The sequence below is a fragment of the Octodon degus genome, unplaced genomic scaffold, assembly GCF_000260255.1.
Source record: "Octodon degus isolate 3935 unplaced genomic scaffold, OctDeg1.0 scaffold00176, whole genome shotgun sequence".
In the NCBI taxonomy this organism is placed as follows: domain Eukaryota; kingdom Metazoa; phylum Chordata; class Mammalia; order Rodentia; family Octodontidae; genus Octodon; species Octodon degus.
This window is the reverse complement of record NW_004524752.1, coordinates 2,965,519-2,988,989: the sequence shown is the minus strand read 5'-3', so window position 1 is coordinate 2,988,989 and position 23,471 is coordinate 2,965,519. Positions and strand designations below refer to the sequence as shown.

At 35.9% G+C, this 23,471-nt stretch overlaps 1 protein-coding gene across 1 annotated transcript in view; it reads left to right on the top strand.

Annotated features, from left to right (window-relative positions):
• The window catches only part of Tor1aip1 (torsin 1A interacting protein 1), a 48,006-nt gene extending 29,042 nt beyond the window's left edge, over positions 1–18,964 (top strand). The window contains exons 5-11 of the mRNA XM_023703574.1: positions 2,062–2,148; positions 5,052–5,108; positions 7,768–7,809; positions 8,796–8,864; positions 13,828–13,872; positions 14,230–14,286; positions 17,123–18,964. Coding sequence (XP_023559342.1) covers positions 2,062–2,148; positions 5,052–5,108; positions 7,768–7,809; positions 8,796–8,864; positions 13,828–13,872; positions 14,230–14,286; positions 17,123–17,913 — 1,148 coding nt within the window. The 3' untranslated portion in view covers positions 17,914–18,964. The remainder of the gene's footprint in view (positions 1–2,061; positions 2,149–5,051; positions 5,109–7,767; positions 7,810–8,795; positions 8,865–13,827; positions 13,873–14,229; positions 14,287–17,122) is intronic.
• The last annotated feature ends 4,507 nt before the right edge of the window (positions 18,965–23,471 follow it).

The window sequence follows — 23,471 nt, the reverse complement described above, 5'->3', positions numbered from 1 at the left end:
ATTTATTTTTTTTTAATTTTATTTATTTGTGTGCGTGTGTGTGTGTGTGTGTGTGTGTGGCCAGCTCAGCCCACCAGGGGGCGGGGTTGGCTGGCATGTGGTGCTGGGGGATTGAACCCGCGGTCCCTGTGCTTTGATAAGCTTGTTCTAATTAGGTGCTTTAGACCACCGAGCCATCTCACCAGCCCCAAGAAGGTACTTTTTAAATATTATACAATATTTTTTCTTTACAATAAATGCAGTTTGATAAGTGTTTCAGTTAAAAGCAGAAAATACCTTTTATATCTTTTATAGTTTAGGAAAAAATCATGAACTATTAAGATAAACAATAAAATCAGATAGATTGATCCTCATATATATTTTAAGCATCTTTTAGGTATTTGGTACAGGGTCTCACTACGCAGCTCGGACTCGTAGTGATCCTCTTCTCAGCCTCCTCAGCGCTGGAATTATAGGCATGTAGTACCACACCTGGTCTTGGTGGCTGGCTTGGCATGCCAAAGGCAGGGCCAGCACAGCATGTGGTACCAGGAATTGAACCCAGGTCCTTGCACTTGCCTAGGCAGGTGCTTAGACCTGAGCTATACTAGCAGCCCCTTAAGCATCTTTTTGTCTGAGTTAATTTTGAGCAAAGCTAGTATTTCCATTTCTAGCATGTGCTTGACCTTTGCTTAATTTTCCAAATTCTTATAACTAATCTGTTTGAAAAATATAGGTGTAAAATTTAGTTCTTTGCAAACTAGCATAATCTATTATTCCTCTGCATACCAAAATGTTTATATTTGTGTATATACACAGTAACCCATATTCCTACATACTTACAAAAACATATCTGTATACCTTAATCATGTCTGAATTTAATTACATAGGTATGTTTAGTTTTCTCCCCCATAAAGTAAAAAATTTTCACTGCTTACTACTCACATGTTCATTTTTTACTACATTAAAGTCTCAAAATACAGTTTTTTAGGTATTTTTTAAAAATACTTGTTTAGGAAATAATCATGTACTTAGAAAACAACAAATAATTTTAGCTCATTTAGAAATTTATATTATCAACTATCTGACCAGGCCCAGTGAGATAGCTCAGGTCTAATGTGCCTGCTTAGGCAAGCTTAGGCAGGCACAGGGGACTGCAGTTCAATCCCAGGCACCACAGGCCTCACCAGCCCCACCCTCAGGGCGGGCTGAGCCACCCCTCATCCCCCCCCAAAAAAGAATCTTCTTTGCAAATATCTGACCACCTCCTATAGAAAGATAAAACTTAGGTTACTATAGTACTGGTCTAGGGATATAGCTCAGTGGCACAAGTGCCTGCCTGTCAAGCATAAGGTCATGAGTTCAGTTCCTGGTACCAAAAAAAAAAAAGCTTGTGCACAGTTGTATGATAGGCCATAGTCTTTGCTTCCAAGGTTTGGGTGAGCATCACAAGAAATTCAGAGCAAGAATTGTCAGCTTTATTATGACATAATCAAAAGGTGCGGGGCAAGAGTAATGATTGTGTTCCTTTTACTCTGTCACATGGTGGTATTATTCATGATTAAACTGTTCAACACAGTTTGTAGAAGTAGAACCTTGAAATGCATCTCCTATATTTATGACAAAATGATTCAGTACTCACATTAGTCACAATTCAGGGTTTTTTTTTTTTTTTTTTTTTTTTGTTTCCTAGACTAAATATAGGGTTAGGATAAAATTACAGAAGGCAATTTGGTGGTTAGATTTCCCATTGTATTTTATTTTCTGGAATACTTTTTTTCACAGTTATTTAAGAAGATTTTTAAAAAATCACTGCACTTTGGTCAGAAAAATAGTAAATATATCTCATAATAAAAAAAGAACTTTGTGATTTAAAATAGTGACAGCTTTCGGTGGAGGGTGATATTGGGGTTCTAACTCAGGACCTTGTACTTGGCAGGCAGGCACTTGTGCAACTGAGTATCCCTAGCCCAGTAATAGCTTTTAAAAAACCTTCATTATAGTGTTTATGTGGGTTTTTTTAAATTCAGAACTTGCAGGTATTAGAGACTATTCACAAGTATATCATTTGACTCTCTTTAGGAGAAACTGAAGAAGATGACCAAGATGGTACTTACAGTGATGTCACTGCTGGTAAGGTCAGATCCGGAGATTCTGTTAAATCTGGAGGTAACATTGATTATATACATATAATTGTTCTTATAGACACTATCTTTTTAGTTCAAATATACAAGTGTTTTATGAATTTGCTTTGTCTTTAAAAATGCTTTCTAAAAAGTTGCATACTCTTGGCCAGGCATGGTGGAACATGCAAGTCTCCACTTTTCTCCATTGTTCCCAACTCATGAAAATTCCAATCATTTTTTTTTAAGTTACTTCATTTCACTTTAAAAATGAGCTGGGACACAGCCCAGTCCCTGCCTTGCATGCATTGGCATAGCCCCTGCCTTTGAGGCATAGCTCCTGGATTTGATCTCCAGCACCACATACAAAAATTTTCTTAAGTCTGTGAGCTGTTTTGTGGGCATGTGGTATTCTGTATATTTCCTACTTTTCCTCATATTTTCTTCCTTTCCTTTTTGATAGAGAAATCTTAAAAACAGGTTTGTAGGAGAATGACCTTAGGCTGGGGATGTGGCTCAATGGCTCAAGCACTTGGTTAACATGAGTGGGACCATGAAGCCACAATCCCCAGTTTTGAGTCCTCCACTTACTAGGTACATGGCCTCTGATAATGGCTTAACTTGTGTTCCTCAGTCTTCTCTTCTGGACTGTTGTGAGGATTCATTTGATTTATACATACAAAACACTTAGTGCTTGACACATAGTAAGTACCCAAATGAAATACTATACATAAAGCTCCAAAAATTAAAGATTAAGCTGTCCATATAACCAGTACTTTACTGCCATTGTCACCAGCATATAGCTATTTAAGAAACTACATAAATACTAGGTCTTTGTTCCCCTTAGAAATGTAGTAAATTCTTATGCCCTTATTGAAGCACATATCTGTGCAGAAGAATACTCTTTAACTAAAAGAACAAGGTGTTAGTGGGCACAGGAATGCTGAGGCTAGAAATTGAAAAGTTTTGAGGCCCACCTAAGCAATTTAAGCTGTCTCAAAAATAAAATTAAAAAAAAAAAAGCTGATAATGTAGACCACTTGCCTCCCAGGCAGAAGGCCCTGGGTTCCATTCCTAATCCCTAGTGCAGCAAAAGCAAAAAAGAAAAATACAAAAATAAGAAAAAAAGGTGGGGAGGGGTGCTGAGGAGATAATTTGGCAGCATACGCACTTGCCCGGCAAGTGCAAGGTCCCAAATTTGATCTCCAGTACCTACCACCTGTTATTTCAGCCCTGGAACAAGGTGTGGTGGTGCACGCCTATAATCCCAGCACTTGGGAGGCTGAAATAGGATCACTATGAGTCTGTACTGCATAGCGAGACTATATAAAAAAAAAAAAAAAAAAATCAAGTATTGAGGCATATTAAGAAAAATACTGGTCTTCCATGGTTATCTTCTGGGACAGTCATCACTAAGGAAATACTAGAATTTTATGTAATTTCTAAATTTCAACTATTAAAAATGTCTACTTTGGGGGACTGAGAAGATAGTTCAGCTAAGTGCCTGCCTGGCAAGCACAAGGACCCAGGTTCAATCCTTGGCACTGCATGCTATGCCAGCCCTGGAACTCCAGGTGTACCATGCCAGCCACCAAAACTGGCTCACGCCTGTAATCCCAGTGCTGGGGAGAATAAGACAGGAGGAGTACTAGAGTCCGATCTGTATAGCGAGACCCTGTACCAAATAAATAAATACATACATACATAAGTAAATGATTTAAAAGATTTTTTTTAAGTGTCTGTTTTTGTATTATGTTTATAATGAATTAGCTAATTTATTATTTCAGTACTTCATACTTTTAATATTACAAAAATGTTTCAGGGGTGGATACTCAGAAATTTTTAAACAAAAATAGTATGCTATCTACAATTAAGTACCATGCTTTTATAGATCAAATATTTCTCTTTCCAGAATAGCAGTCTGACCACTATTAAACAAATTTAGTTATAAATTCCATTATTATATGAAAGAAGTTTAGTAGACTACAATATCTAACACCTTAATACTTAATACTGTGTTTACTAAATACTGTATTTTCTTGCCCTCTGGTCAGAAAATCTTAAGGTAAAATGTGTATTAAAGATTTGGAGAAAAAAAAAAAAAAAAAGATTTGGGGATAAGAATGCGTACTGGGAATCAAACTTAGGACCTAGAACTTGCCAGACTGGTGCTATGTCAGTGAGCTATATCCCTGGCCTCATTAAGGATTTTTATTTATTTATTTATTTATTTATTTATTTATCTATCTATGTATTTATTGGCCAGCTCAGCCCACCCTGAGGGTGGGGCTGGTGCAGCATGTGGTGCCAGGGATCGAACCGTGGTCCTCTGTGCCTGCCTAAGCTTACCTAAGCAGGTGCTTTAGATGGCTGAGCTATCTCACTGGCCCCTCATTAAGGATTTTTAAGAAGATCCATTGTAGGGGTCCACCCACTCAGGCCCCCCCTTCTGTCCCTTTCTCAGACAGGAGCTTTCTTTTCCTCAATAAATATATTCTGCTCATTAAAAAAAAGAGATCCATTGTAAACTATTAAGAGTTTCCTTATCTCAAAGACCTTATTGTCTGTTTACTTCCTGCTGTGCTCTGTATCTTCAGTAACAACTAGCTAAATATTTTGATATAACGACTCTTTGAAAGGATTTTTTTAATATATAAATTATACACCGAGTATTGAAGTCCTTAAGATTCATCAGTATTTGTTTTCTTATAAAATGTATACTAATCAGTTAAATATTGCCAGGGCATAGTAGTTTATACCTATAATCCCAGCTACTCCAGACCTGAGGCAGGAACATAAATTCAAGGTCAGCCTGGTTAACTTACTGTCACCTTATCTCAAAATTAAAAATGCTGAGGATATAGGTCTTTGCTCCTTGGGCTCAGTCTCTAGTACTGTTTTTTAAAAAAAGGAAACATGAATTTGTGTGTACTCTTTTCTTTTTTTTAGTTCAAACCACTATATCATCTGGTCACAGTCCAGAATCAGTTTGGAGATTACCACAAAGTAAGTAAAGCCATGCTTACAGATGTACCTATGACCTTGGTCAAATTTATTTAAAGATCTTTTATAATTTATAAATGAAAAAGATATGTAGTAAATAATTAAAACTCCCCTAGTGTCTTTCTACCGCTTGATTACGCAACTTGAGTTGCTCTCTATACTAAAGCCTGAGTTTGATATTTAAAAATGTGATAAAAGTGTTTTGCTTCCTGTAATTTGTTGAATATATTTCCTTGAAATATAAATATATTGATTTACTTTTAGTTTGATTTAGTAGTAATTTGAATCTTACAACTTGGATAATTTTCATGATGTAATGTTAAGAAACTACGACACAAAAATATTAAAAAAAAATAGTTTACCAAAATGTTAACAATGATTGTTCAGGACTGTAGACTGGCATTTTTCTTTTACTTTTTTATTTTCTGTGTTTTGCAGATTATCTGCAGTGGATGCTTCTTAGATTGTATGAGATACTGTTTTTCTTTTTAAAGTAAAAGACTAAAGAAAAGGCCTTTGGAAACCTTTTATGATTACTGTGTTCATAGAAGTCCATGTTATATGATTTTTAATTTTAGTTTTCAGGAGATCCTAGGCTATAAACTAAAATACATTAAAATGAATAAGCTGTGGAACCATTAAAAGCTTTTGTGGAAAGTCGCCCTTTATATAAATACCGTATTTTGCTCTAAAATGTATCTACCTATGCAAGTGGTATACAGAGTACTTACAATTTGATGAACAAATACATTAAAAAGCATGTATCCAATTTTTTAAACTATGTTGTTAATACAGGCTGAAAGCAAATCTATATTTACCTTATTTGGCAAGTATTTCTACACAATATTCTGCACATAATAGGTACTTAACAGATACATTATTGATAAATTTTAAAGTTACACATTCCTAGAATGCATTTTACATCTAGCATGTATTGCATTTGTGTTCAAAAAAAGTGAAATTGCAAATTTACATTGATACTTCTACTAATGGATAGAAGTAACCTATTTCTTGAAGGCAGATTTTAATGTTTACCTTATAATAATTATTTATGATGTCATTTTTTTGTGTGTGGTTATATGTGTAGTCAATGTGTAATATTTTTTTTAAGTTTAAAGAAAACAAAATTCCAAAATGATATGATAGAAGGGTAACAATTGTTAATACATAACATACTATCTTTAGTTACTCAGAGTATATCAACATTTAATTATCCAAACAATATTAGTATAAGCCTATCTTTTCAGTGAACTAAGAAAAATTAGTAGTATATCTTAACTATCTTTTTTGTTTCATTTTGCTTTTTCCTTTTTCCTTTCCCCCAACCCAGTTTCTCTTTCCTTTTGAAGTTTCTTCCCATTTTACAATATTTGTTATGTGTTATTTAATCTTTCAGCTTCTTACACTAGGGAGACAAAATGATGTTTACACATTTGCATTTGGTTTATTTCATTTAGGAATATGGTCTCTATTTGTATCCATTTACCTATAAAGTCTCCAGTTTCATCCTTCTTTATAGCCGAGTAGTACTCCATTGTATGAAAGACTGGGTCTTTTTATCGATTCCTTGTTTGATGGGCATTTGGATTGTTTCCAAGATTTAACTATTACAAATTGTGCTGCTATAAACATGGATGTACATATATCACTGTGATATGATGTTTTTAATTCTTCTAGGAAGATACCCAGCAGAGATTAGCTAGGTCAAACGGGACCTCCAGTCCCAGTTTTTTAAGGAATCTTCATACTGATTTCCACAGTGTTTGCAAGGGTTCCTTTTTCCCCCACAATCCCTCCAGCATTTATTATTGGCTGATTTCTTGATAAATTTAGCCATTCTTTCCAAGGTGAGATGGAATATGATGTCATTTTCTAATGATCCCATTGCATCATTTCATAGGTATCCTTAAATACCACTTCCAATTTTTTTTTTTTTTTTTTGTATTTTTAGAGAAGGGTCTCACTGCTAGTTCGGACTTGTAGTGATCTACCTATTTACAGCCTCCCAAGAGCTGGGATTATAGGTGTGCGCCACCACACCCAGTCTTACCACTTCCAAATTTGATATAGGAAAAAATAAATACATAAATTAAGTCAAAAAAATTTGATATAGGATTTTACTTCATAATTACTTTTCAATGCCCACAAGTTTGCATATATAATACATACCAGCTTATACTGTACTGTATATGGTTATGGACTAAGTACCATTACTTTCAAATATGTAATATCAGGAAAATTATCAATTTCAGTTTTCCATTACTACAAAAATGCACATAATAACATCTACCATAGAAGGTATAAGAACTTTTAAAAAGAAGAATTAAGTAAAATTATACTCAATAGCTACTAAACATTGAATACATTTAGCTTTTTTCCCCCTTTCTGTTGCTGGGGATGGAACCCAGGCACTCACACATACTAGGCAAGTACTCTGTCACTAAGCTATATCCCTGGCCCATAGCCATTATTTTGATGGTAATGATCTTAAAACTGAAGTTTCAAAAAGGGAAAAATATATGTATTGTATATTTTTGAGACTGATCAGAGAAAGATTTGATTTTGTTTATAATACTTGTAGGAAACAAGCAAAACATCTATGCATCTTGTTTGTTTTAATTTCCAAGTATTCTATGACCTCTGTTCCTGTTTTCTATTGCAGGGCAAGACTCCGCAGCTCAGAATAAGCAATCTTCAGTGCTGAGTAAGTAGTTAGTAGTCTTTCTTTTATAGTCACTTATTTCTAAACTTGCCTTATTCTACTAACAAAAATTCTAATAGGATTTTAAGTCATCTTTCTCTCTTTTTAATTTACCCATCATTGGTACTATACATAATAATTAAACTGTGAGGTAGAAATGTATTCAAGACTATTTTACAATAAGTAATTTACTGGCAAGAGTAAATGGTTGTCAATTAAATGTCAAAACCCGGTAATTTTTTAATTCAGTCATTCACATAGACTGAAAGATTTGTATCTATCTTTTCTTTTTGGTGAGACAAAATACCCAACACCCAGAGTTAAAGGAGAAGTTTATTTCACCTCACAACTTGTAAAAGTTTCAGTCCATAATCAGTGGGCTCCAAGCAGCGTGGCATGGCAGAGGGGCACCATGAGCAGAAACAGTTTATGGTAGACAAAGGTTACTAACCCAAGGGACAACCACAGCTCTTTTTATCCCTTATATTTTGACCAGGAGACTTAGGGTGGTAGCACTTGCACCGTTAATCCTAGTGCCCTTGAGCCTAGCATTGAGCCATAAATCAGTCCTAATTCCACACACTATATCCAGCCACCTCCCAAAAAGCCTCACCTATGATGGCATGGGATTTTGAGGGAACCTCTGTAGACACAAGTCATAACAACTTACATACAGTTTTGTCTGTTAGGTTGTAATGCAATGATGGTGAACCTTTTAGAGCTTTCAGTGGTACCGACAGCCCACTGTAGCATGCGTACCATAGTTTCCACCACTGTCATAATGTGTGTATCTGATACCTATTTTGCTACGGGAAGCAGTTCATCTACACTGATAGGATCTTTTGATATTCTTTTACTTCATAAACTATTACCTTCATTTTTTTCTTCCCTACTTTATTTTTTCTGATAGATTTGTCATACAACACTGAGCTATGATACAGACTTTCAAAGTATGTGAAACGGTATTTTGATATATGAATTTGTTTCAGGTTCGGGATATCAAAAAACCCCTCAGGAATGGTCCGAACAAAATGTAAGAATGAGGGCTAAGATGCAAAGTAAGTAAACTTCTTTGCTGTGTTTTTGTTGATTATCTAATGTACAAAAATATTTAGTTCAGATAAGCATTTGGGTTGTTTGTGATTGCACTAATAAAGGACAGCTGTGATTACTAATTCAATAATTTCCATTTTCTTGGACTGGAATTAGAGGGATTTAGTATAGAACATAAGTACTGATGAGAGAAAGCCAGTGGATAATACAGGTCTGGGCTTGACAAGCTGTCCAGTTGTAGCAGCAAGCATAGATAGTAACGAAATAGTACTTTATAACACTTAGAGCAGCTGTACACATCCATTCATTTGTGCAATAAGAGCCAGGATATGCAAATTGTGCTGTCCTCTTCAAGTTCAGAATTTAAGAAATGCGAATAAATTGGTGTGATGAAATTTTACTTTGGATTCGTTATAATTTCTATAGAAGTGTGTCCATGTTAAACCTTATCTGTATTAAACTCGTGTATATATACACATGTTTTCTGCCTTAACCTTTATTCTTTGTCCCCTTTTTACTCGTTTAACTATAGTGGTCTCATGGTCCTCAGGTGTCCCCTTTTACTTATGGCATGATTAACTGGAAAAGATAACCTCTCTGGCTTTGTTTTTCCATGAATAAAATAGTAGTAATCACAATTCATTTTTCCTCAGCAGTACTGAGGTTCTACTCCATACATGGATTCAGATATCTAAAACTAAAATTACCTTTTTTCCTTGCTTATTGTTGGCTGTCATTTTTTTGTTGTTGTATGTGCTTACTATTAGAAGATCATGTTCTCTTATAATTTCCTATTAGAAGCCCATATCTTCTCATATAGCTCTTTCTGACCTATCACGATTAGTAATAATTATAGTTAGTAATAATCATTAATCACCTTATTAGAATTATGTTTATGATAAGAATCAAAAAGAAAATTAAACTTACAGACCTAAAAGGTACTACAGGGATTGAAAATACATGAGTTTCAGTGTATTTACCATGAGAAATTCAGAGGTTTTCAGTTATTTTTTAGTTCTCTAGGTTTTTGTTGTTGTTTGGTACCAGGAATGAAACTCAGGACCTTGTGCTTGCCACACAGGGACTATACTACTGGGCTATATCTACAGCCCTATTTCTTAGTTCTTAATTGTGTGTTCTAGATAATTAATAGCAGTTAAGTGACTTTCACTTAAGTAAAACTGATACACATTGGTACCAAAAATTAAAACAACTTTTAGCTGGGCATGATGGCACATGCCTGTAATCCCACCACTCAGGAGACTGAGGCAGAAGGATCGTTGCAAGTTAAGACCACCTTGGGTTACAAAGTGAGCTCAAGACCAGCCTGAACTGCATTATGAGACCCTGTCTCAAAAATACAGGCCAGCAAGATAGCTCAGCTGACTAAAGTGCCTGCTTAGGCAAGTGCAGGGACCTTGGTTCCCAGGCACCACATACCCTAGCCTCATAGAGTCCGGGCTGAAAACAGGGGGATCACTGTGAGTCGGAGCTGTTTAGGGAGACCCTGCAACAACCAAATACACTTAAAAAAAAACCACTTTTTATGAAAAAGTAAAATGATTTATAACTAAATAATAGAGTAACTATAGTTATTACACTGTATATCATTATCTTCAAGTAGTTATTCAGTACAAGACATAAACCAAGGCACAGGGACCGGGTTCGATCCCCTGGTGTGCCCTGCCGGCCCTGCCCCTGGGGGTGCACTGAGAGCGATTGAGACTGGGTGTGGCGGTATGCACCTGTAATCCCAGCACTTGGGAGGCTAAAAATGGGAGGATCACTATGAGTCTGATCTGTGTAGTGAGACCCTGTGCTAAATGCATTTTTAAAAAGATATAAACCTGAATGATTCTTACAAAAAAGAAAATAATACAAACTTTTCAGTGAAGTAAGATAAACTTATTAGTATAAATGAAACAAATCACCATATATACTGAAATATTTTAAACAGCAGAATATGTAATTTGGGGAAGTATTTGACCTCCTTATTTGTCTCTCCTATTTTGCTTTTATTTGTGTATAAATATATTGATATTTGAGCTTTTGTATCTGACTTATTTCACTTGGCTTTAAATTCTCAATTTGTCGGATTGGGCACTTGCTTAGGCAAGCACAGGGACCGGGGTTCCATCCCCAGCACTTTATGCCATGTGAGCCCTGCCCCTGGGCATGCAGCTGGCCATGGAGTCTGAGTGTGGTGCACACCTGTAATCGCAGCGCTGGGGAGGTGAAAACAGGAGGATCACTATGAGTCTGAGCTGTGTAGTGAGACCCTGTTCCAGATACATTAAGAAAAAAAAAAATTCTCAATTTACCTATGAATTCCTCATATTTATCTTTCTTTATGGCAGCGTAGTATTCTGTTGTCTGTAAAAGCATATTTTCCTTATCCATTCATCTGTTGGTGGATATATATGCTGTTTTTAAGATCTAGTTATTATAAATTGTGCTGCTATGAACATAGGTGTGAGGCTGGAGAAATAACTCAGTGGTATAATCGCCTGCCTGGCAAACACAAGGTCACGATTTCAGTCCCCGATACAAGAAAACAAAACTGAACTAAACCATAGGTATGCATGTGTTACTATAATATGATGATTTTAACCAGAAAATGCTTATGTAACTTTTATTTTATCTAATAAAACACTGGGATTACAGGTGTGCACCACCAGGCCCATTCTCAATCACTGTCTCATTGTGCCCCCGGGGGTGGGGCCAGCAACACGCCCGGAATTGAACCCCAGATCTTTAATACACTGAGCTATCTGGCTGGCCCTAGAAAATTATTAATACAGGTTTGGAACCTGTTTCTAAAGTTGGTGTGGAGAAAAGAAGATGAGTTTGGAGTGAAAGCACTTGGGTTCCAGACCTAACTCTTCATTGCTAATTGAAAGAGCTTGGTAAAGTCACTTAACCTTTCTGAACTCTGAGATCCTGAGTTTGATCCATGGTACCAAAAAAAAAGTACAAATCTCTAAATATAGTGTCATATAACTGTAAATGATTATTTGTTAACAACATATTAGATAACTAGAAGATTCTTCTATTCTTCACTTTTATAGTGATTTTTGCTGTATTTAGACTAGAAAAGCTTCAGCTTTATCTTTTAAGATTTCTAATGATTACTGTTACCGTCTCTAATGATTTTAATAAGCGGAATAACTTTTAACTTTTATGTCAGCAATTTTTTTTTTAAAGGTAAGGATTCTCTTTTTTTTTTACATTTATTTATTTATTTGTGTGTGTGTGTGTGTGTGTGCGCGCGCGCGTGGGTGGCCAGCCCAGCCCACCAGGGGGCGGGGCTGGCTGGCATGTGGTGCTGGCGGATCGAACCACGGTCCCTGTGCTTTGCCAAGCCTGTTCCAAGTAGGTGCTTTAAGACCACTGAGCCATCTCACCAGCCCTATGTCAGCAATGTTTGTATTTGCTTTCTAGGAATTATATAACCATTGGGTATAGTACTTAATATTCATCACAGACACTACAGTATTTTCATACGTATTTTCTCATTTGATATTTGCAAGTAATAATAAGGTACTTAAGATAAACATCTGATGATTTGAGATTTTTTGGTTGGTGTTTTGTTTTGGTAATGCAATTATAACTTTAATGCCCTTAGAAACCTATAAAATATGAAGTTCCTAAACTAAAGTAGTAGTTGAAAAATAGTATGCCTCTTAAAGTTGAGTTTGATGACATTTTATCCTGAGGTTATCATACAATTAAAAAATGAGGCTAGTGCTCTGTCTTAGCAATTCTAATTTTATTCTTCCTGTTAGCCTAGTGTTTCTCATATAAATGCTGTTACTACATATCAGGAAGATCAGTTACATTTATAAAAGCTATAAAATTTATGACAAGTGATCAATGGCCATACTGGCCAGTGCAGGTCACAGCAGTGAGGTCAGCCTTTTTTTTTTTTTTTTTTTTTTTGCCAGCTCAGCCCACCCTGAAGGTGGGGCTGGCACGGCATGTGGCGCCAGAGATCAAACAGCAGTCCCCCGTGCCTGCCTAAGCTTGCCTAAGCAGGCACTTGAGACCACTGAGCTATCTTGCCGACCTAGAGTAATTATTTAGAAACTATTCAAATAGTATAAAGAATTGTAATAAAATGTGGGACATAAGCCCACTCTACTGAGGAAAAAGAAAAAGGCAGTAACAATTCCAGTAGCTAGAATTATTTATCTAATGGTTCTTTGTTTAAGGCAGCATTGATATCAAACTTTATTTATAAAAGCTTAATCTTTCTTTTTTTGGGAATAAAGAGGGTCTTAAACTGAGTATTTTACTACCTAATATTTTATTTTATTATTTTTAAATCATTATTTATTTGGTACAGGGCCTTGCTACACTTATGATAAGTGACCAAGGGCCATACTGGCCAGTGCAGGTCACAGCAATGAGGTCAGCCTTTTTTTTTTTTTGCCAGCTCAGCCCACCCTGAGGGCAGGGCTGTCGCAGCATGTGGTGCTGGGGATGGAAAAGCGGTCCCCTGTACCTGCCTAAGCTTGCCCTACGCAGGCGCCTTAGACTGCTGAGCTATCTCACTGGCCCCGAGGTCAGCCATTTTATCTCCTGAATGCTAGGCCTTTTCCCCCATTTGGTCTTAACATGTTAAAACCAGCTGTCCTGTTAAGAAAGATGGAAGGGGAAAGGCTGGGGGAGTTTAAAATATTTTCTTAAAATAATGATAGAAGTAGAGATTTGGTGAAGTGAAAGATTGTTTTTGAGCACTATAGTTTAATCACAAATCTAAAACAAATTTTTTCTGTTAACAGAAAATTTTTAAATAAAATGTTTTGAAATATTACTTATGTTTGGAATCGTCAGAAACTCCAAAGGAACTGTTGTCAGTTTGAGGTGGAATAGTGAGGGTTAAGTTTGAGTTTGATACTGAAATACCTATCCAGATAAATTACTAATCAATAATGCATATTTTATCCTTTTCCCCCCTCTTTGCAGCATCTTCACTAGTCAAGAGTCCAATATATGGCCATTTTTCGGATGGTATGTTTTCTTTTTTGTGGTGTGCTTTTTTACTTTGTCCGCTTAACTTTGTCCCAGATTTTACCAATCTCATTAGATAATCAAGGGTCAAAAACTTCAAGGCTTTCTCTCCAAACTTAAGTATTTCATATACTTTATACTAGATCACTACATGCTCTGAATAACCACGAAAGAAGTCTGTCTTGTGTCTTAAGGAGCTTTCAGTTTAAATGGGCACTCAAATATTCTTTTTCTTCTGCTTTTGCCTAACCTGTGCCTTCTTTTCTCTTGGCGGAATTTGTATCTTTCTTTACTAGAAATAAATTTCCAAATTATAAAACATACGTTGATAGTCTTTTGTAATTATTTGATCATTAGGTGGCAGCATCCTGACGTCAGAGTTTGGAAACCAGCCTCCATCACCCTCCAACAAACGTAAGTTTATCTGTTCAGTTTTTATTAAATGAGTCTCTTAACCTTGGTGGTCAGGTTTGTTTTAAAATGTCTTGACAGCAGTGTGACTTCTATTTGAATCGTATTTTAATCATTTCAGAGGAAAACCTACTACATTAGCAGTGAAATTCTTTATGGACAAACTATATAAAACCACATCTAGTTTTCTCTTTTATTTTATTGTCAATAAGACCACAAATAAAAGTTAATAAGCAAAGATACTATAAAGGTTTACTGAGTGACCAATATTGAATCTCTGGAGACAGACTGCACACAGCATGGCTTAAGGAGAGGACTGGGCTCTGGAGTTGACACACCAACATTTGAATTATATTGGAATTTAACTTGCATATTTCTTAGAGGCAAATTTCTTTTATTCTCTAAGCCTATTATCCTGGGTGAATACTAATAAATTAACAATGATTCTCAAATTTTTTATCTTAGTGCCCCTTTCACTAGTAAAATTAAGGACTCTAAAGAGCTTTCTTATTCAAGTTAATTTTTAAGACTGATATATAAAAGAATTAAAATTTGGACCAGGGAGATGGCTCAGTAGAATAAAAGCACAAGGGCCTGGGTTCAATGCCTGGTTCTGCCAAAAAATTAAAATAAATAAAAAAATAAAAATTTTATGAATATCATTTATTATTTCAATACATACATATGTATTATGTAATGTTTAAATCAAATATTGTCCAAGTATATGTCATTTGTTTATGGTAAAAAACATTCAAGATCGTTTCTTCAAACTTTCTGAAATAGCATAATGTGCAGTACAGTATCACTATCTGTAGGCACCCTACAGTGCAGTATACTAGAAGTCATCCTCCTACCCCTTAGTCCTCATTATCAACTTTTTTTTTTGGTGGAACCGGGGATTGAACTCGGGCCCTTGCGCTTGCCAGGGAAGCGCTTATTCCACTGAGCCATCTCCCTGCCCCCCATCAAGTTTTTCTACCCTTCTCCTTTACCTGCTCTCCCCAGCCTCTGACAACCACCGTTTACCCTCAATCTTCATGAAGTCAACTTTTCCAGATTCCATATGAGTGAGATCACGCACTACTTGTCTTTATATGCTTAGCCTGTGTCACTTTACATAGTGATCTCCAGTTCTATCCATGTTGTTGGAAATAGAATTTCATTGTTTATATGGTTGAATAGTATCCGTGGTGTATATATTCCACATTTTTTTATCCACTACAGCATTTAAGTTTCTGCTTTTTGACTATTATGAATAGTGCTGTAGTAAACATGGGATAGCAGATATGTCTCTGACATGGTGACTGCCATGTCCTTTGGATCTTCTCCCAACTGTGAGATTGCTAGATCATCTGGTAGTTCTGTTTTAGAAGTTATACAAGCTCTTTTAAAATGAATTATTCTTATCCATCCCTATTTATGTATAAGTCAGAGAAATTCTTAAGATATTTATTATTTTAAAGAAAATAACGTTACTAAGCTCTTACCACATGGCTTAATAATATTCTGTTGAACTCTCACATCTTCTGTATTGAGCTGTTACAGTACATGGTTTTGGTTATAATAACTGTACTCGGCAGATCACACTTTGAGAACTGCTGTTCTAAAAATTCTCTAGTACAGCTATCAGACTAAAGCAGTCAATCAACAAATGATATAAAAATGTTATTGCTATAATCATTAACTGATTAAACAAAATGGTAAATGAGAAAGTGTATATAAACTGACATGAGGAGTGATTGAAAAATGTGTGAATATTTCAGGAAAGCTTTTTAAATTTATTACAATAAAAGACATGTTGTCATTAACCCCCCTCAAAATATCTCTTACTTTAAACACACTTATCCCATTGTTCTTGCTTCTTTGTGAAGCAGTTGTGTTCTAAATAGATTTAGAAAGTTTACCCTTCAATGATTTTCAGTTTGGGAAAGAGCAAGAAGTTGAGTGATGTCAGATCAGATGAATAAAGTGGATGAAGAACACCATAGTGTTTTCATGAACCTGCCTTTCTGTTGGATTGGTACCCAGCAGCAGTCACTATTTTTTGTCATATTTCATAAAGCCACAATAGAGTCCTTAGGGAACTACTTCAAAAGTGGCAAGAACAATGGGATAAGTGTGTTAAAAACCAGGAAGAATATTTTGAGGGAGATTCAATGGCAATTATTTTTTACTGTAATAAAATATTTTAATTTAAACACATTTTGATCACCCCTTATATGTAAATATAAATTGATAGAATTATTACCAATAATAATTGGATTTGAATTCAAAACTAAATTTTACCATTGCTAACTCAGATGCACAGAAAGATAAGGCTTCAGGACAGTTAATCTAAAGGGACGGATACTATTGTAATACTGGATGAACTTTACTTATGTAGTATTCTTTATCTTTTTACATGCCTCAGAAATATTCCACCTTAGATAATCAGCCATGTGAATTGCTGAGTTTCTAAATTTAAAAATACATATAAAGTATCTTTTAATACTTTCTATCTCCCTGCTTTTAGCATTGATAATAGTTTTGCGTCATAGTTATTTCTGACTTGCTCATGCCATTTCATGTTTTAAATTTATGTTTTTTTTAAAGATCTTTTATTATTTTCATGTTTAAGAGATACTCATATTTATATATATAATTTCAGTTGTATGGTTTAAGATTTGAAAATGTAAAAATTACTCTCCCATGAAGGAGAATTATCTGTTTCCTTCCTTCTTTAAAGTCCTGTTTTTCTTGCCTACTATTCATAAAGATTAATCCTAATTTTAAAAATTCATTTGCCCTTAAATGTAAGGAAATGATTATTTATACATGTCATTTCTTTTTTTCTGAACAGAAATAGCTGAACAGCCCCCAAATGAATATTTTTTCAAGAGGAAATTGTTTTGGTGCCTATTATTTAGTCTGGTAATTATTATACCACTTGTGAAATTTTTTTTTCCTACTCCTGAGATAGAAACTACTGCTGTTCAAATGTTCCAGAACCAGATGAAACAACTTCGAAATAAGTACCAGGGTCAAGATGAGAAGCTGTGGGACAGAAGCCTCACATTCCTTCAGAAACATCTTAATAGCTCCCATCCTCGGCCTCAGCCTGCCATCTTGCTGCTCACTGCTGCCCAAGATGCTGAAGAAGCACTTAAATGCCTGAGTGAACAAATTGCTGATGCCTATTCCTCCTTTCGTAGTGTCCGTGCCATCCGGATTGATGGGACAAGGAAAGCTGCTCAAGACAGTGATGTTGTTAAACTGGAGGTAGATCAGGAATTGAGCAATGGTTTCACAAATGGCCAGAATGCAGCTGTGGTACACCGCTTTGAATCACTGCCTGCAGGATCTACTTTGATCTTTTATAAATATTGTGACCATGAAACTGCAGCCTTCAAAGATGTGGCCCTAGTCTTGACTGTCCTGTTAGAAGAGGAAACCCTTGGAACCAGTCTAGGCCTAAAGGAAATTGAAGAAAAAGTGCGAGATTTCCTCAAAGTTAAGTTTACCAACTCCAACACCCCCAATTCTTATAATCATATGGACCTCGACAAACTTAATGGGCTTTGGAGCCGTATCTCTCACTTAGTCCTGCCTGTACAACCTGAGGATGCTCTGAAAAGTGGCATCTGCTTATAAGGAATACAAGAAGAAAAAGATCATGTCTCAAATTCTGAGAAATTTTCAGACTTTTTTCCCCAGAGACAAAATTCAAAGCACTTTTTGAATGAACTGGTTTCTTTTTAAAAGAAGTGAATTTCCTGTGAAAACATGAAACATCTAAATCATTTGTCATCCTAATTATCTGTGACTTTCAAAAATAATTTCTCTTTCTAGTCAAAGCATTGTTGAGTAGAGGAGTGCAAATTATATGCATTCCTGTCAAGGATCTCTTTTTGATTCCGATGTGAATAGTTTAAAGGATTAGTGTCCTTTTCTATGAAGGCCTTATTTTTTAACTTAACCTCGGTGTTTAAGTTTGTTGAGTTAGTAAGGCAGCTCTTTAATTGTAACCATGGGTTTTCCCATTGTATTTCCTCTTATATCATTTAGGTCTGAGTTCCTTAGCATCTGCTTATAGGAACAAAAGTCAAGAAAAGTCATCTGTATACATGTTTAGATTTTTGTTTAGGAGGGCAAAGAGGAGGAGGAGGAGGGAAGTGAAGAGAAGAGAGGAATTATGAAATGAATAAAGAAGAAAATAGAAAAATAAAAAAATTCAGGATGAACTGTTACAGTAAGCCACTAAGAGAGAGGGTAGCGAAACATCTAAATCCTTACCTTGGTGAATTCTATTGGGAAGCTTATTTATTCTATTGGGAGTTTTGTATTTTTTCCTCCTCTGAAAAGTTCTTGGTTACTCCAAGAATTTTTAGTCTGTAATATATTAGAAGACTTAGTTATATTTGCTCATTTGACTCTTAAGGGTAAATTCAGAGTAGTTTATTTTGTGCAAATGAAGTTTTTGTTTTGAATTAAGAAATAACAGTTTCAGAAATTTATAAGCCATTTATTATCCTTCTATCCTGAACTATTGACAGATTTAATTTTCTGCTTGTCTGCTTGTTGCAGTCTAAGTCCTTTAATCACACTGTAATAAATATAAAGATTTACTATGCATGTAATAAATTTGAGTGCCTCAAGCCAAAAAAATAGTGAACTTTACCACATATAAAGAATGTTAAATGTGTAATTTGAGTTTTCTCATTTTTAAACTGCTTTTTTTCTCTTCAAATACAATTCTAGATATACTTTGAGGGTTTTTTTTTAATTTGTCCATAAGTTATTAAGTGAAAATACTGATTTTAGAGTACTAGACCTAGATATTGGCCCTTCTTCATTTACCCTTTGAGGTCGTCACAACTTACAGTGTAGCCTGATTTCTTTCCACTAGAATTATCAGCATTTGTAAATTTATACCCCATTATTGTAATTTGTCCTAATAAACAAGGCAGATCAGATCATTTCATTTATTTTATAAAGGATTATAAAACAAGTTTTTTAGGATTATTTTATACATATTATATGAAGAAACAAATATTTTTATTAAATATTTCAATCTACCAAATAATTTTAAAGTTAATATGTTATATTTTTCAGGAAAAATAATTGTAGTAGCTGATATGTAAATGATTTTAAACTATTTTAGTAATTTAAATAAATTTACTTACTTGGTTTGTACTCTGTGTTATAAACTTAATGATTTATAAACCATTTTTTTAACTCAAATGTTTTCTTTATACTTGAATCATTTTAGTGACTTTGGCTTGGAGAAACAAAAGCTATGGGCCGAGGAGAAGGCTAAGTAGAATAAGCACTTGCCTGGCAAGCGCAAGGACCCTGAGTTCAATCCCCAGTTCCACAAAAAAAAAAAAAAAAGAAAAGCTAAAGTGCTAGAGGCGTTCACAAGTACTGTACGTCTTCATTGATGAGACATGACCTCATTTCTTTTATGCATTTTTATAGGCGCTCACCGTGCAGCGAGGACTCATAACCATCCTCTTGTTTTCAGGTCCCCAGTGCTGGGATTGCAAGTGTGCGCCTCCACGCCTGGTCTCTGTAGCCAGCTCAGCGCATCCAGAGGTGGGGCCAGCACAGCATGTGGTGCCAGGGATTAAACCTAGACATTCTTTATTTTATTGAGGGATTTTGAATTATCATTCACATAGAGGTACTTCAGGTATTCTTGCATTAACAAAGGATCTCCATGGCAAGATTTCTTAAGTTTTTGTCACTTCCCTAAAGAGCCTTTTCTAGATTTTTTTTTCCTATTGCCCTTCCTCATGAAATTTTAATATCCCATATGCACTGTTTATCTGTTTACTGTATATGTCTGTTATCTCCCCCCCATGGACCAGTTTTCATCTTCACTAAAAATTTATACTCAAGAGCATCTATATCTTAGGTAGTTGATGCCTAACACTTCTCTATTTAAATTGTAATAATCTCAGAAGGGAAAACTTAAGTAATCCCTGAAAAGAGGAACTGAAGTCTCCAGACATTGAGCACATTATAATTTGGGTGACAGCAGTGGAGCACAGTACAGTACTATGTACAAACTTGATTTTAATATTTCTAGAAACTTAATTTGCTTCCCTCAGGTTTTTTGTTTTTGTTTTTTGGGGGCTTTTTTGTATTTTAGAGGAGGGTCTACAGGGGGTTCAGGGTCTCACTACTAGATCGGACTCAGTGATCTGCCTGTTTACAGCCTCCCAAGAGCTGGGATTACAGCTGCACGCCACCATGCCCAGTCTCAATTGCCATCTCAGCATACCCTCAGGGCAGGGCCAGCATGGCACACCTGGGGATCGGACCTCCAGCCCCTGTGCCTACTTGCAGGCACTTTAATCTGCTGAGCTATTTGGCCAGCCCACAGTATTTCTTTTTTATAATTTTAAATAGAAAAACAAAAACTAATACAAAATTTCAAAAAAAGATAATAAACAATACATTGTGTATTGTTATCTAAAGTAGTTGCTCAGATTAGAAGATAATAGACATGAAAAACTGATCAATATAAATACAAACCTTTTCAATGAACTAACAAAGATTAGTGGTATAATTTTAAAACTATCAAAGCAGAAGTAAATTATTTTATTTGATAATTTAAAGATTTCTAAATTTCATACTAGTAGCTGTATGCCAAAGCTAAACAAAATCTAGTTCCTTATGATTTTAGTTGTACATAAAAAGTGGCCTTTGTCTAAGCAAAAAGGTTCTTACTGATTGCATAAAAATAATGCATTGTTCTGATATTTTGTCCTTAGTGTGGTCAGAGAGTAAAATCTTTTTTTTTTTTTTTTTGAGGAACCGGGGATTGAACTCAGATCCTTGCGTTCAGGCCCAAAAGCTGAGCTCACTCCCCCCCCCCCCCCCCCCGAACTGGGGATTGAACTCAGGCCCTTAAGCTTGCCAGGCAAGCGATTTATTCTACTGAGCCATCTCCCCAGAGAGTAAAATCTTGAGGTATGAAATATTAAGACCTGTTCCAACAGAAGACTATCAGTATTAAATACCTAGAATGAAGTGAATCTGGAGCCTGTGAAGAAAGCTGCCACAGGCCAAAAGAGGCAGAGTGAGTCTCCATGCTTGATTGCTTGTCTCTGTGGCGTCGATTCAGGGAAGCAGAGGTGTGCTTAAGGGTCCTTCTAGATGGTCAAGAGAGCATGGACTATCACCTAAGCATAAACAGGGAGAAACGCCTTACACTTAGCATAATGAAGTACATGAAATTTCCTAAATACATTTTGTTTTTGTCTTCTGCACATTCTTACACTCTTGAAATACTTCATTTTTTCTTGCCTTTGCAATCTTGTGCTCAGTTAATTTTTTGTTCTTAAGGCCTTAATCCCAGCCCTGAGGAGTCTGAGACAGGAGGATCACTACAAGTCTGAGCTGTGTAGTGAGACCCTGTACCAAATAAATAATAAAAGATTAGAAAAAAAAAAAAAAACAGTGCTATGAACAATTTATGGAAAAAAGCCCCATCTAAGTAGTAAAAGTAGCACTAAATCCAAGAAGATCCTCAAGGAGAGAGTACATGTGAAAGGGAAAAGACTAGGAATCTGTGAGGTGTTTCCAAAGTGATACTTGTTTTTTATTTTTGTTATCATTTTCTTAGTAGTACTAGGGATTGAACCCAGGGCTTTCTTACAGAGCTTTTTATTTTGAGACAGGGTCTCATTAATTGCCCAGGCAGAACTCAAACTTGAAACCCAAGAGCTGGGATTATAAAAAAGGAATAGAGCAGTAGTAGCAAACTTGTGGCTTTATTAATCATTGAGAACCTAAAGGATTGCTATCACTGGCTACAGACTTAGTTTTTCAGTGCTTTGGGTTTGGGTTTGGGTTTGGTGGGGGTTTTTTTGTTTTGTTTTGTTTTGCCTTTTTGAGACAAGGTCTCTCTAAGTTTCAGGCTGACCTTTAATTCATTATGTAGCCCAGGCTGGTTCAAACTCATAGCAGTCCTGCATCAGTGCTGGAATTACAAGGCATGCACTACCCTGCCCAGCTAGTCCTTTTTTTTTTTTTTTTTTTTTGTACTGGGAATCAAACTCAGGGACTTGCTCTTGCCAGGCCCGTGAGCTGCATCTGTTCTTAACTATCTGTGATTTTTTTTTTTTTTTTTTTAGTATTATTTAAGAGGACATTATAATCCAGGTAAAAAATGACTAAATGTGGAGAGAAAATATTTAAGAAATAGAATAAACAAGTTTTGGTAATTGTTATATTTTGAGAAAATAGGTATTTTTTAGGTATTGATCTACTCAAAATATTTCTTTGTTCTATTTAGCTTATTTTCTGTCCCCAAATACTAAGCACATAGTAGTAGGCTAAATTCTTATTTCTCCATGTCTGTATATTATTATAGTAGATTAAAGCACCTGCTTAGGCAGACATGGGCCCGGAAGTTGGATCCCCCAGCCCGCTGTGCCAGCCCTGCCCCCAGGGCACGCTGAGACAGCAATGGAGACTGGTGTGGTGGTGTGCACCTGTAATCCCAGCCCTTGGGAGGTTGTAAACAGGAGGATCACTAGGAGTACTATCTATGCAGTGAGACCCTGTACACCCTGTCCTAAATACAAAAAAAAATAAGCCAATGAAATTAATAACAGTTTATTTTAAAATCTTGGGACCAACGAGATAGCTCAGTGGACTAAGCACCTGCCTTGGCAAGCACAGGGACCAGGGTTCAATCCCTGGTCTCGCACTAGCCCCACCCCTGGGGTGTGGCTGAGCCATCTAGGTGTAGTGGCACATGCTTGTAATCAGCATTGGGGAGGCTGAAAACAGGAGGATCACTACGAGTTGTATTGAGACCCTGTACCAAATACATAAATGAAAAACAATCTGGACCCTGGGAATAGCTGTACTACACACGTGCTATGATTTCATTACTTCAGTTTTCTCTATGCCAAAAGAGGAATCATCAAAATGTCAGGTAGTATTTTAATATGTATATCAGCTGTCATTAATTAGTTATAAGTTCCTCAAGAGAACCCTGTGCTTTCTTAAGTTTCAGCCTATTTCTTTTTTTTTTTAATTTTTTATTTATTTATGTGTGTGTGTGTGTGTGTGTGTGTGTGTGTGTGTGGCCAGCTCAGCCCACCAGGGAGCGGGGCTGGCTGGCATGTGGTGCCTGGGGATCAAACCGCAGTCCTGTGCTTTCTAAGCTTGTTCTAAGTAGGTGCTTTAGA